This window comes from Hoplias malabaricus, chromosome Y, assembly GCF_029633855.1.
Source record: "Hoplias malabaricus isolate fHopMal1 chromosome Y, fHopMal1.hap1, whole genome shotgun sequence".
NCBI lineage: Eukaryota > Metazoa > Chordata > Actinopteri > Characiformes > Erythrinidae > Hoplias > Hoplias malabaricus.
The window spans coordinates 17370249-17386037 of NC_089820.1; the positions used below are offsets into that span (position 1 = coordinate 17370249).

The 15789-nt window shown below is 38.5% G+C and overlaps 1 protein-coding gene across 2 annotated transcripts in view; it reads left to right on the forward strand.

Annotated features, from left to right (window-relative positions):
• The window catches only part of rasgrf2b (Ras protein-specific guanine nucleotide-releasing factor 2b), a 67190-nt gene that overhangs the window by 35475 nt on the left and 15926 nt on the right, over positions 1-15789 (forward strand). The window contains exons 13-19 of one of the 2 annotated variants that reach the window (XM_066657081.1): positions 848-930; positions 1675-1923; positions 3416-3508; positions 6442-6863; positions 9961-10086; positions 12791-12880; positions 13485-13591. In XM_066657081.1, the coding sequence (XP_066513178.1) occupies positions 848-930; positions 1675-1923; positions 3416-3508; positions 6442-6863; positions 9961-10086; positions 12791-12880; positions 13485-13591 (1170 nt within the window). The remainder of the gene's footprint in view (positions 1-847; positions 931-1674; positions 1924-3415; positions 3509-6441; positions 6864-9960; positions 10087-12790; positions 12881-13484; positions 13592-15789) is intronic. The other variant, XM_066657082.1, reaches the window with a different exon arrangement.

A 15789-nucleotide genomic window follows, 5' to 3' on the forward strand; every position in this document is an offset into this window, starting at 1 on the left:
ATATATAATGTTTACGAAATACAATCTTGTGGATCAGTGAAAAGATTTAAAGTATATATATATATATATATATATATATATATATATATATATATATATATATATATATATATATATATGACGCTTGCAATGCTCTTTAAAAGTTTGGGATTTAAGCAAAATTAGAGTGCAGATTATAGAATATTCTTAGAAAAGTCATCCAGAGATGGACCAGAAGACAGTGTAAACATGTGGTCAGATAAGTCCATTTTCAACTTATTTTAGGGAAAACTGGACATCAGATTCTACTTGCCAAAGATGAAAATCTTCTGCCCACAGCTTGTGATCTTCAGATATGTGAAAGTACCATTGGTGCAGAGGCTAATACTGGTATATTGGAAGGAAATATTCTACCATCAGGACGATGCCTTTCCCAGGAGTTCCTTGTCTATTTTTGCAGGACAGTACCAGGCTTTTTTTAGTGAGTTGCAGAAATAATTTTTTTAATTGGCTTATATTTAACAAATCAAATTATGTTTGTTGAAGAAAACACTGAAAACATTTATTTGATTTTTTTTGTCAATTAAATAAAGCTTCAAGTGAAAGTTCACAATTGTTTCTGAAAATGGAGTTTGTACATAGAACAATATGACAATTTATTAGTCTTTTAATAAACATAAACTCTCTCTCTCACACACACACAACTCACACAAACATGCACACACACACACACAAACAAAAATACACAGAAGAGGAAGAATCATTGGAGAAAATGACTTAATGCTCCTTTAAACATATTCACATTCCTAAAAAGTATCTTGCAATTTAACCCTTTGTTTACTGCATCGTATTTCATTTTCTTTTGTAGTGCATTGATAACATCCGCTGCAATGGCCTAATGACCAGCGTGTTTGAGGAGAACTCCAAAGTGACAGTTCCTCACATGATAAAGTAAGTCTGACAGATTAATGTAATGTGTGTTTTCACTGTCGTACATGTTGTGTGCGTGTCTGTGTGCTCCCTGCTAATGGGCACTTTTTCGGCTCCTGTCTTGGTGGCATTTCCATGGCATTGTTTCATTCAGTGGTTTGTTCCTATTCTTGTAGATGAGTGTTTATGTTTTGGTACATATTTAAATGTGTTCTTCATTCTTTGACTGTGTAAGTGCGTGAAAAGTTGGATTTTCATTTTATGTGTAAGCATTAAATCTTTGTTTTGTGTTATTCTAATCATGGTCTTGGTTTTCCCCCAGTCTGCATATTATTCGAAAAATTATTTTTTATGTGTTGAAATAATTTGAAAACTCATGCAGCCCATTACATGCTGTAAATGTTCATTGTGAATTGATTGATAGAAATATTTCAACAATGAATCGGATATAATATTTTTACATTCCTATCTTTCAATATAGAGCAAATTTTGGGTATACAAGGATTTTTTGTCCTACAGAGACAATATTTGGTTATTTTCTCTATTTAACTAATAGACAGGCCCTTCTTAGCTATTAGAGCAGGGGAAGGTTTGGAACCACTGTCAAGCCAAAATCATGAAGCGTTTCAATTTTTCCATGTTTCAGTATATTCTTACTGCAGAAAACTATTAGCTTTGTGTAAGTGTTTATCATTGCTACCTCTTGCACATTCACTGCCCCAGGCTTTGGGTCATAAAGGCGCTTTGCTGTGTGCTCCTCATTAGATCTGATGCACGTCTCCATAAAGATGATGTTGACATTTGCTTCAGCAAGACGCTCAACTCCTGCAAGGTTCCCCAGATTCGATACGCCAGCGTGGAACGTCTGCTGGAGAGGCTGACAGACCTGCGCTTCCTCTCCATTGACTTCCTCAACACTTTCCTGCACACCTACCGCATCTTCACCACCGCTGCCGTGGTCATGGAAAAGCTGGCCGACATCTACAAGAAGCCCTTCACCTCAATTCCTGTCAGGTAACATAGCAGACCCATGAAGCAGTACTGAGAGAGGTATAGCCTTTATAATCAGATCTGCTCACAAACTGCTTATAGTTCCTAATTTAAACCATGAAAGGGGTATCACATTAGCTTTAAAATGATCAGTTAATCATATCCAGTGATTTTGTTTTCAGTATTTTTGCCTTTAATTACAGCTTCAAAATCACTGTGAGGCTTAACTGACCTGTAATAGGGAGAATAGAGCCTCTCTAATTGCTTCTCCAGGCTCAACACTGAAGAAACTGCACTATGTAACCCTTGGAGGAGGGTAGGAAACCAGCCTCCCTCACTCCACTAGCTGTTGATTTCAGTACAGTGCTGTAAAAGTGCACTGTGCAAATGTAAGTGGAGCCCAGGAGCAAAAATACCGAATCTTTAGACATGGCTGCCCAAATATGGTTCTCTACAAGGGTTTATTCCATTGTTTCTTCTTTTCATATGAGTTTTATATATATATATATATATATATATATATATATATATTGCAACTGTTTGCAGCAGACTCTCTGGTGGAAATGACAATTGTATGGACTGATGTAAACATGTAAATGCCTATGTGCTTCCCCTTCCTTCCTATGGAAAAGGAATGCAGATAACTGAGTTAGTGCTGAGTGGTGTATCTGATCATTTTCCTCTGTGTGATGCAGATGCCTAATACATACTGAGTAATACAGTCAGTACAAAAATACTCAGTTTTAAGTCAGATTACCTAAAAGTGGCCAGAATCCTGGACCTGGCACTAAGCAGGACATCGCTTACACCAGGAATATGTGTTGGCAATGCTTCTTTTTAAGGCAAGCTAAATAACAGCAGAATGTAACAGAAGGGAACAATATGTTATAATTATCACAATACAACCTTGTATCTCCAGAACATTATCTTATTTCTCAGGAGCAGATGTTATGAATAAAAGGTAAAAATAATCATAGACCATTTTTCTTAGAGTTTAAGTGCTTTTATCTGACAGCAGAGAGCAGTGAAAAGCAGGGTTTATGCCCTATGTTTACTTTCCTTTTCAGACATAATGACCACTTCAACTGGAAAGTGTTTTCTTTTCCAAAAGCAGGTGTTCTCCAGAGTGAAACTGTTGCATGCTTAGTTTCTTGGCGAGAAACTCAGAAAGTCTCACAGATCTCAATGTCCACAAATTCCTCCTGCACTATGTCACCACTGAGTAACTCTACTTGTATTGTGCTTTCTGCTTTATGACATTTTCCACTTGTGGAAATAGCTTGTTGTCAAAAACAAACAAATAATGTGTATTTTCATAGAAATAAAACTGTCAGAATGGTTTGTTGCTGTTGTAACCACATTGCTACATTTCTCTCTGAAGCTTTCTTGGAAAACTTATTTTGCATTTTCATGGGGCTCTGTGTCTGATATTACTGTGTTGGCACTTTGTGGAGTTTTTAGTTTTTGTCTTTTGAGTGTTGTGTGTCCCTCATCCCCCTCCATGTTTATCACACAGGGTTCAGTACCACTCATTTGACCGCTTGTTCATCACATCCATCTGTCCAGACTACAGCCTGAAGATCAGGAAGATAGCTCTGGACCAATCAAAGTAACATACATAAAAACTCTCAGTCTCCCTCCCTCTCTCTCTCCCTTTGTGTGTGTGTGTGTGTGTGTGTGAGAGAGAGAGAGATTGTGTGTGTGTGCACACGCGTCTGTGTGTGTTATGATCTTTAACTTTCAATAACCTGCTTTGTTTATTATCCTGTACCCATCAATACCCATGAATTAGTAAAACAAGCCATTTTTGCCTGGACAAATATTAAGTCTGGTCATTTACCAGCACTTCACTGTTGATGGGGATCCTTCCCTGACTCCTTATAATCCTGCTATGCTTAATCAGTGCCTGAGAAAGAACAGTTTCACACTTTTTAGCCTCAGTAGTCCTAATAAGTGAAACCTCATTAATTAGATTTTGCCAGATCCTCCTTTTTCCTTCTGCGCAGATGATGCATTGTGGCTGCTCACACTGTTCCCTATCCATCATCCATATGTTGTGTTGTTTTGCTTGCCTCTGTTGCTTGTTTTCCAGTCACAGATGAATATTTCCCTCTCTCTCCAACACTGTGATGAAGCATACTCCAGTGCTGCTCACGCCTTACTAAATTTTATGGCATTTAGCCCATGCTCTTATCTAGAACAACTTATAGTGTTAATTATAACACAAAGGTGATTGCAGTGGTATAAGGTTATAGGCTAAAGAAATACATTTATTTATTGGAGGCTGTTTAGATAATAATTGCAATGGTAACACTTTACAATAAGGGTACATAATTCGTGATACTTAAGACAGTAATAAGTCTAACTAAATGTTTAGGTAATGTCACATTTAAATATTATGTAATAATAATAAACAAGAAATAGCATTAACTAACATTCTATTACAGTTTTATAAAATACTATATTAATGTTTATTCTTGTTTTATTTAGTCATTGTGACTTCACTTAATCAGTTAATAATGCTTATTACTGTCTTACTATTTACAACTTAAAGTTTCACAAAACACATTTCATAGAATTTAGAAGATGTTTCCTCACCTTTTATTACCTCTCCATTCTGTTTGCGTGCTCAAAATCCTCTCAGTTCGGTATGCTAGGCTTTCTCTCTCCTCTCTCTCTCTCTCTCTCTCTCTCTCTCTCTCTCTCTCTCTCTGCTCATGGCAGAGGTATCTGGAGCTTTTTTGACAACAGAGAGAACTCCAAATGTTGAGAAGCACAAACCAATTTGAGGATGTTGCTCTATTCCTGCTTTATAGGTGGGTAATATTGACTTAGTCCTGCTGTTGTGGATCACTTAATGTGGAAATTTCTCCAAATTCAGGGGACGACTAACTGCATTACCGAAAGTGCTACAAAACTCGAGTTACAAATGAGTTTCTGTGGTAAATTAAGCAGTGAATAAAATTTACAGACAAGTTCAACTTTGGCTATGTACAAACAACTGTCTGTTTTCCCCCTTAAACACACATTCCTCCTTAAAAGACGCTGCGTTTCAAAATGTAATCAACCAAAGAGAAATGCATTTCCCCTTAACTACCTTTAATAAATGTACATTTATTGTAAAGTGTTACCATTTCAACTGATCTCTCCAATTGCCTGAAAATGCATTATTTCATTTAAACACATTGCAAGCAACAACAATCAGTGCCCAATTTGCCCAGTTTTGAGTGAAGCTTGTCCAAGCTAGGAAATAATGCTTTGAAATAATTAATTTGGGTTGGAGCAACTCAAGCCAGGGATATAATCATCCATCTCATGATGAAATATGTTTATTCAATTGACAATATGAGATGGGTCTCTCAGGCTGTCTTTCCATGATCCACCTTTCAAATACATTCTTTCATGGCTTTGTTGGCCAAGCTTTACAATATGCTGAAAAACGTAACGATTGTCATTATCTTTTCCAATCTGCTTTTTTAGTTTCAACATTGTGGTCTACCTCAGAACACAGCATTCCAATGTGAAAGTCAAAATTATGTTATGACTCAAAATTGAATTGAATTGAAAAAAAAGCTATTAAATTTATATTTAGAATCTAAAATAATACGTTTTTATTATAATAACATTAGTTCTATGCATTCATTTTTCTATCAAAGGTAAAATTACTAGGATCCAAACATTAAAACAGGGTGTTACCTGTTAACAGAGGTCTTAAAGTCCAGGTCTTGGATCCTGGTTCCAGGCCGGGATTTCAGATGGCTACTGCACCTACACGGAGCATTAACTGTCACTGACTGTGGGAGCAGTGCAGTCTATAGTTTAAACGAAACACAACCAATGGTAAAACAAGTAAAAAAGAATCTTCCGTCTACATGTAGTGATATTTTATGTTTTTGTGTATTTTATGGCCCCAAAGACAACTGCCGTCGCTGCCCCTTTAGCCCTTTTTGTAGCAAGTAACGTTATTATGCTCCTCCACCGTCGCCATGTTTGTTGTCGTTAGAAACGAACTGCCCTCTATTGAATTTATTTCTCAACATTCACTCCCACATAAAGGACATGTGTAAGTATGTGAGCAATCACGGTTACAACATTTGAAATTAACTTATTTTTGTACGCAAGGCAGTATGTAAATGAACCTTAATGCTGATCGGCTTTTTTTTTTTTTAAATCTAGGCCTGTGGCCTGAATCCAAGGTCCAGATTTGAAGATTTCGCTTATCACCAATTTCTCCAGTGACATTTTTTTCGATATATTTTTAAAATGAATTCTGACTCATATTAAAATAATTAAAAATTTGAGATTACATGATGCACTGAATAATCTAATTTACTAAAAATCCTAATGAAATCATAACAAAGCCTGGCAGCTTCCAGTCTGTTACGTGTTAATTAAATTTCCAGTAATACTGAAACACTGTGAAGCTGAGAGGAAACTTCATTAGAATCTTTTGATCTCAAATCTGATTTCTAAAAATAGTCCATGATGAACTCTGGACCATCAAGGTGTCACGTCTCATCTCTTGTTGTTCTCTTGTCTCAGATCCTTGGAGCTTTTCTTTGCCACCAACCAGAACAACCGCACCAGCAGCAGTGGAGACCACCCCAACGACAAATCTCCCCGGCTGTGTCGTAAGTTCTCCTCCCCGCCACCGCTCTCCATCCCCTCCCGCACCTCCTCGCCCATCCGAGCCCGCAAGCTCTCTCTCAACTCTCCTCTCAACTCCAGAGTGGGCGCCTTGGACCTGTCCACTAACCCCACTTCTTACTCAGCCGCCAGCAGCCCCACATCAGCCAATCCCACCACCTCCCCCCCAGCTTCTACAAACCCTCGCTCCCCTCTGGAACTGAGCCACAGTCAGAGCCCCTCCTCACCTGAACAGAGTCCCGGAGCTCAGGACGAGAACCCTGACGCCCCTAGAATAGACGCACTCTGCGGAAAACTGCGCCGCAGTATCAGGAGAGGTGAGACCATTACAGCTTCATAATATAATATGGACGTGCATTTTGATGTAATGATTGATATAGTAGCCATGGGGAAAGTACAAAAAGTGAAATTACAAAAATATACTGGCCAAATGAAGAATTTTTTAAATGGCAGCAGTGGTACTAACTGGATAAAAATGTTCCTGGTCCTAAAAACCCTCAAGGAAATCATTAAAATTGACTTTAAACAGCTGAGCAGTGGGTTCCAAGAACCAGCCTTGCGTAACATGAGAGAAATATTTGGCCTCTCTAACACATGAATACACTGTTGTTGAGTAAACCCGTTAGAAATGATTGCTCATGCTCAGACTGTGTCAGTCATATCCGAGATTTTAATCAGTGAATAGTTTCTGGCCAGTGGACAACTGTTGATTAGATGTATTGAGCTGGTAGTGTTTAAACATCACACATTGCTGTGTTGAGTATGTTACACCACACACTTAATAGCTGGTCAGTGGTGATTTGATGCTCTTATTTTTTCTATTAATTAATTGCATATAATAGGAGCTGACAAATTGTGTAGCAAGGACTGTAATGTAATCAGTAATTTAACACCTTACTATTTCATATAAAGGGTTACATTCATATAATCAGTGAGCCTGATGGAATGGACATAATAAATCTGGTAGTATATATTGAATGTGTTTGAAAGTGTCCCCTTTGACTGGAACATGAACTTAACCCCACCAGGGAAGACTTTTGCCTCAAAGAAAATTTAATGCCATGAAGGATGCCAATGTTACTGACTCTGATTTTCCTCCCAAATGTTGTTCCTTCTGCATGATTCTGAGCCTTGCATGTTTAATAGCAGTTTAAAGTAATGTATCCTGTCTGAAAGCCAAATACTAAAAATATTTCCTTTGATATACATCTGAGTTGCATTGTAGCATCTCCTAGTAAAACACAGGAGCAAAAGTCCGGTGCAAACATTCCTAGTTTGTGTGTATTTTCCCAACAGAGCTTGTTAAGCTGTTTGGCCAAACAAGCGTTCCTCTCAAGATTATGAGCTTTTGCTGCCTACTGGCCATGTGTCAGATTTTTTTTTAAGGCTTATCAACAGCTGAACCCAAACCCGTTAATTCTGTATTCAGTAATAAAGTGGCCATAGAAAGTAGTATTCTCTTTGTCACTGAACTGATCTGAAGTCAGCTGCATGTTAAACAGGCCCATAATTGCTCTCTGAGATGATCTTCCCTGGGAAGATGGGACTGTTTTGACTTGCTCCTTGTGGAGTCCAGAACTAGCCCAGTTCCAGCTGCTGTTCTGATTTCATTCACTCCTCCACAAATTGCTGTAATGGGCCTGTGGTTGCGTTGTTGTCTCTCCATGCCTGTGAGATCAGGATGATGTTATTGTAGGCCATTAGCATTGATGCATGGCTTTTGCGCACTGTTGGAGATTCCAAGGAGAGTCTTGTTGATCTACCGTTTTCATTTCCCAGTTTACAGTGTGTTTCACTCTCAGAGTAATAATGCAGTAATCACAGAATTTCATTTCCTTTGTCAAAGTTTTGATTGTTTTTTCCATTATCTGTTGGGATGGCAGTGAGAGAATTGATTATATACTTCCGAGGCCAGTGCTATTTCTACTAAAATGTAGACAAAAGCACAAATAAAACTAGTGAAGCTGTTCTGGTAAATCTATTTGTTTGACATTGTATTTATTTAGATATTTTTCTATTCTATAATGAAACCTATGTCTAAATGTCTTCCAGAGCTGCAGTTTGGCAGTTGATGGTGATAGTAATGTAAATACAGGAGGAGGCTGATGCCAGTTTGCTTACTTTCATGCTACTTTCTCAGACAAGGATGTAAATAAGGTCATTCATAAGGGCAAGTTATTCAGCTCAAGCTACCAATCACAGCCTGGAAAATATGAGAAGAACATAGAACATTTAAACAAAGCATGAGATCCTTGGAAGACCACAGGTTTAGAATGGGACCTTCATGATATTTGTGTAAGCACTGCACGGTGAAGAGAGGAGTTTCTTCATACAGGGCACCAAGGTTAAAATGAGCACTCCACATGTGAAAAGTTTGGCTTATTCACTTGATTATTCATTGTTTCTGAACTGTTATATGTGTTTTAATGTTCAGTTACAGTGTGATGTAAAGAGTCAGGAAAACTGTGGTGGTACCCCCAAGGGTAAATTTTCTGTACTTTTAGTTAGGGAATATAATTGTACACATTCTCTGACACTTTCACTATTAGATGTAAAAGAGGCCACTGTTTACCTTTTCATCTCTGTGTTTCAAATGATTACTAATTACCTTTAAGGTGTTTATAACCTCATTAATAACCATGTAAATACATTTTTAAAACCATTTATAAGCCTTTATTAGTGTAGTCTTATTTTAAAGTCGTATCAAAATAATATTTCACAACTACAACGTATTTCAGTGACTAAAATCAATAAGTATATTACAGGCATTAGTGCCATAATTTCTGCAGAGATATTTTGCAATTTATGAGGTTAAAAACATCTGTCTGCACTGTTTGGGGGTGTCAACACTCATTACAAAATCTAGTTACACAATTACTGAATAATTAGTCAGTAATATATAGGAAACTGAAATTAAATTTATAGGTAAAGGCATATTTCTATCCTAAAATTTTTATGTTATTACCCCTTATTAACAGTCCATAAAAGGCATCCAAATATATATGTATATAGTTTTATATGGGTAAGATCTTCAATACATTTGTAAATAATTTTTTTAATGACAGTTATTTAGTTGAATTGTTGATGTACTGATGGTGCACTTGTCATAGATAAAAACTTTTCTCACAAGAGGAATATTACATTTGCATTATAAAGTGCCTCGTAAATGCTCAGTGAAAACTACATTTTCAAAAGTGACTACATTTACAGCTACATTTTCAATTGCCATTTATTTGATAATTGCTTCAACAGCTGTACATAATATAAACCATTTCCATGTTAAGATGTTGTTGGTGGCTTTGTTGGATGTGGTTAATTGATATTTGAGTTTTCAGATAGTAATTAAAGGTCTTGTTTGCTTACTGATAAATTAAGCAAAGCCTCATGTCTGATTGTGTGTCATTCTTCCCTCAGCGGTGCTAGAGTCTGTGTCACTGGACAAGTTTATCCCTGAGTCTCCCCAAGGCAGTGAGGCGGGAGATCTCTCTCCCTGTAGATCACCCTCGACCCCACGGCATCTGCGCTACAGAGGTCCTGGAGGTAACACTGTTTACTCTGTGTGGGTTTATATCTTTATATGTGACAGAGAATGAAAGTGTAGATAATAAGAGTGGACAGTGCAAATCTTCTTCAACCATTTTTTAATACAAATCTTGTCTAATGCAGTGATGATAGTGCAGACCAGATTATCTGCTAATTTAGCTAGTTCATCAAACAACAGTGTGTGTTTTTGTGACCCATATGTTGAAGTGCTTAACCTGCAATGAAGAGGGAAATATGTAGCTCTATTTCTATAAGCTTCTGTTCATGCATTCATCCATTCATTTACCTTCTGTAACCACTTCTTCCTGATCTGGGTTGGGGTGTGTTCAGAGCCCACCCGGAATCACACCTTGGACGGGGTGCAAGTCCTTAAGCCTCTGTTGATACCGATATTAGCAAGAAGCTAGTATAGAGGAAAAAACATGGCCTCTCACTTAACTGGTTATAGCATGTCCTGTGTTCAGTTATTTTTTGGGTTTTGTTTATATGAACAGATAATTAGCTGGTAAATGAAGGCAATCTAGGAAATTAAAGAAATTACACAACACTAGCCAAAAAAAAAAGAAATTACACAAATTCATTTCACATTCATGCACATCTAAGTTTGTACATCCATCCATCCATTATCTGTAACCGCTTATCCAATTTAGGGTTGCGGGGGGTCCAGAGCCTACCTGGAATCATCGGGCGCAAGGCGGGAATACACCCTGGAGGGGACGCCAGTCCTTCACAGGGCAACACAGCACACACACACATTCACTCACACCTACGGACATTTTCGAGTCGCCAATCCACCTGCAACGTGTGTTTTTGGACTGTGGGAGGAAACCGGAGCACCCGGAGGAAACCCACGCGGGCACGGGGAGAACACACCAACTCCTCACAGACAGTCACCCGGAGCTGGAATTGAACCCACAACCTCCAGGCCCCTGGAGCTGTGTGACTGCGACACTACCTGCTGCGCCACCGTGCCGCCCAGTTTGTACACTGATTGTAGTTAAATAAATTGGCAGGGATTTTGTTGTACAATAGTCCATAAACTATAATTTATCTGATGTCGGAAGATCGCATCTTTAGTTTTACACCAGAGCTACGAGGCTAACCTAGCTAACAAGAAATTGAAACTTATTTACAAGAGCTAGCTCTGAATAAACTGCTTGCCTGCACAAGACTTGTTACAGATTATTAATGTACGGTGACCAGACGTCCTCTTTTACCCGGACATGTCCTCTTTTTTAGACTTTTTTTTTTTAGACCAGGCGGAATTTCACAAACGTCCGGGATTTTGTTTTTCTAGAGCTTACATAGAATTTCTAGAAGCGTTTTCGTTCACAAACTAGTCCCGCCCTCCCCTACTCCGATTGGTTCGCTTGAGTGAGAAGGGGGCGTGGTGAAGTAGCCTAAAATCTTCTGATTGGATGGTCTGACTGTAAAGCTACCGTTATTGGTCGATAACCTTCTCTGTAAACATTTAATTGGTCAGTCTGCACGTCAGTAGTCGTCCACCACCCCCCGGAGACCCCCTCCCCGGTGACGTGTCCTCTTTTTCAGCATCTCAGATCTGGTCACACTAATTAATACTACATTATGTTAAGTTATGTGGTTTCTGGCATGCTGTCCTCTGTTTTGACCAGTTGGTAGTAGTAAATAAAATTGTCAGAGACAAATATAGGAGATCAATTTACAATTCAAAGGGATTTAAGGTAAGTGTGTAATGATTTGTGGGTGCACTTAACACAAAGCTTTTTGCTGAATTTATGCCTCCATTTCTTGTTAATTATATTAGCATCATTGATTCAATGTGTAACTAAAGAAAAACCTTTGAACAACTTGATTGATCAAAAAAATCTGTGGATATGGATAAAAATGGATTTGGATTTCACTGAACAGTTTCTTTGAATTAGATTGGTTCTCACAAGAGGAATTTGGGCAATGGGTGCTGCTCATGAACATCTTTTACTCAGAGTTCTTGTGGCCTAATACAGCATTCAGGACTAACCACTATGCACAACTCAGTCAAGCCAAACATGGTCAGGCAGGTCCTCAAAGAAGCCCAGTTCTGCTAATAAATGGCCTCTGTGTTGTAGGGCTCATTCAGTCCAGTTTATCTTGGGGCAGAGTCAGTTAAATAATGTTTGGAGGACATTAAAGCGAGGTTATGTATAGAAGAGCTGGAACAAGCGCATAGTATTTGTCTTATTTCCAGCAGCACATGCTCCTAATTGGCAGGGATTGGAGCTGGACGCTGTTCTGTCTGTATTGTTTATTCTGTGGTTCTGTAGCACACTTTCATCTTGTTTATTATTGCACTCCTGCAATTTTGTTAATGCCATGTATGCTGTATAAATATACATTATTTTCCTCCTTGACCCACTTTTGCATGACCAGCTCAATGTAGTTTCATGCAGGGAATTATGTTGCTGCACTGTTGAGGAAAATTTCCACAGAAAGACATTTCCATATGGTCGCTAAAACATTGGGTTGCCTTGGTTACTTCAGGGGGTGAGAATTTCCCAAGGTGTCCTTCATTCTGTATCCATTTATGTGTACTGTACATTTGGTAACATTGGTAATGAAGCCGTGCCGTAGTCATGGAGAACTTTTTCCTGTTTGTTTGTTTTATTTATTAACCTACTTAAACATGATGGCTGTGTTACTCATTGGTTTTTATTGTATTTCTGTGTGTTTTCCCCAAATCAAGTCCCGGCAGCGGAGAACTCGCGCTGTTCAGTATCTCCAGCCTCGGCCTTTGCCATCGCCACAGCAGCAGCCGGACACAGCAGCCCTCCAGGTAAAACACAGCCATGCGCACACAGACACACACACACACACACACACAGACACACACACACACACACACACACACACACACACACACACACACACAGCTACAACACAAAGTAGAGACATGGCAGAACATCTTGTCCTTGTGAAGCTTTTTATAGGCATCAGTGAATATAGCTACAACACAAGCTTTTCTGTACATTTATCCACGGAGTTTGAACACAGATAATGACCGTCCTCCCTCTTCATTTTCATTCTATGTAGTTATTGCGCTTTTAAATTTATGCCACAAGTATTAGATTTTGTAAATATCTGTCATATGCCTCAGCATGTGTTACTGCATCAATGACGATGACAGTTTAATTTACACTCGTTTTTACACACTCCATAATGAATTAAGCTATTTTAAGATGCAGCCATTGTGGACAGACACAGCTTATATAATCTCCTTTCACAAGCATGAAATGAAATTTCGCATTCTGGAATGGCTGCACATGAGCCTAAGGTCACCATGCCCAGTGATGAGCTAGGGGGCTATAAATATCAGTACCTGACCTGACTAATGTTCTACTAGCTTCTAGCTTACTCTTTTCTCTCATTTCACTCTCTAGTTTTCAACAACTCTGAGAGGACGTGTGACAAAGAGTTCATCATACGCCGGGCGGCCACTAATCGGGTTCTGAACGTCCTCCGCCACTGGGTCTCCAAACACTCCCAGGTTTGCTCATTATGAAAACTACATTATTTGGCTTCCGTTGTCCACCCAGCGTATGTGTTAGTATGATTCACTGAAGTGGCACTGTACTGTATATTTTTACTGCTCTTTATCATGTAAAGCAGTTGCATCCAGTCCAGGTCTTAAGGGAATCACTGCCTAAGTGCGTATTTGGAGTATAAATTTCTCTTTGACTAGTAAAGGCCCGGTTAAATCATCAGTTTTGGAGCTTTCTATGAGCTAACATAGTTTCAGTCACTGTATTACAAAAGCAAAATGTTGTCTTTATTGTTAGATGCACTATAAAATTGTCAATAAGCCAAGACAAATCTGAAGCTGATGAATATTGATAACAAGTCATGGAAGGTTATAGCTGACTTATTAGTATTCCATCATGCAAATTTTTACGGCTAAAAATTTCTGTTCATGTCAGTTGTGCACTTGGTTTAAATTATATATTTTTTGTAACCTTCAAAGTTGTAACCCATTTAGATATTCTTTCACATAGAATTTCTTATACATACCTGGTCTCATCTCTGAAAGTGTGTAGCAGACAGCTCTGCCCTCCGAGCACCACATTCCTACACTTCAGGCTCATTTTCCAACAGGGAGCCTGAACTCTGGCCTTTGAGAATATGCACATTCCCTCAAGTTACTGACCTGCTCCAGATGACTGCTGAGCAGAGGGTAAGCCAGTTAAAGGTTAGAAATGGCAGAACTGAGCTCTTTCAGAACACCTTAGGACAAGTTCTCTTCACTTTGCAATCATAACTTTGTCAGTGCTTTGGCTGTGATAGAAAAGACAGCTTACAGATTTAACCTATGGGCTCAGTGCACTCTTTTTTTATAACTCAGCAGAAGCATGACATGCCTTTCACAATTTCCAAACTACTATTCTTTATATGTGGCTATTAAACCCATGGTAATGATATCATAGGAAACTGCACCTAAAGCAACGAGCCTTCACATTAAGAGTGTGGGTGCATTTAACCCCTGATAAGTGTTTATTCAATAACAACAGTAAAACTGTTCACTTGTATTGGTTGAGACATAGAAAACTGGCTGTTATTCTTTCTCAATAGAGAGTGATTAGACTTGTCCTCGTTTACAAAGCCTGTCCTCTGCTCCTTCACTGAGGGGATTATTCCTCGCCAGTGTAGAGTTGCGCTGCTTCCCACTGATGTGATGAGGACTGTCATCCTGTGCCCTCAGGTTATCTCAGCACAGTTCACTTTTACTGCAGATCACCGCTAAAGAACCCAGAAATCAAACAAATACAGTTGTTTATTTCTGAATGGAAATAGACCTTTGGTTATAATCTCTGGCATTAATCCTTAGAAGTAATTTGTTATTACTGTGAATTTACATGGATTGTTACATAGTAACAAAGGTAAAAAACATACTATATATATATATATATCCGTGTGATACTACGGCCAATAATAATTATAATAATTATAGCATTTATAAAACATGTTTATTTTGGCACTTTAGGTGTTGTTACTATGGTAACTTAGGCTTATTTACATAGTCATGATAGCAAATAATTATTTCATTAAGTAATTGCAGTTAAAGTGTTTAATTTTTAGCAAAATGGTGATAGTTAATCTTCTAAGGGTTAGGTGAATTTGTATAGTGTTCCCCATATGTCAGATGGGTTCTGCACTTAATACTGTTTAATACAGTGTTAATCAGGTTCATTAACATTTGTTCATGGCTCTAGATTATTTTTATAACTATTCTTTGGTCAATCAGTGTGTGTGTGCGTGTGTGTGCGTGCGTGCGTGTGTGTGCATGTGTGTGTGTGTGTGTGTGTGTGTGTGTGTGTGTGTGTGTGGGTGGGTAAGTTGTGTCCGTCATATTGATCTGTGTCCTCATTAGAGCATTGCTTCCTCATAAACGTTTCGCATTTGCCTCAATGCTGCATTCCTCTGGCTCCTATGTCTCCATCTGTGGGATATTACTGCACTAATGTTCACAGCTTTACTGAGCCAAATCAGCTTAGCATCTCTTTTTATGACCAGGGCCAAAGAGACACACGCACACACACACACACACACTTACACAGACATGGAAACACCCACACATTGTGGTCAAGCCATATAAAAGTGTCCAGTGTCGTGGCTTTTCTTTTAGCCTTGATGTAAGTGGCCATAACACAGTTTTCTCCCCTTTGTCTTTGATTTAAAGGTGCAGCGCAA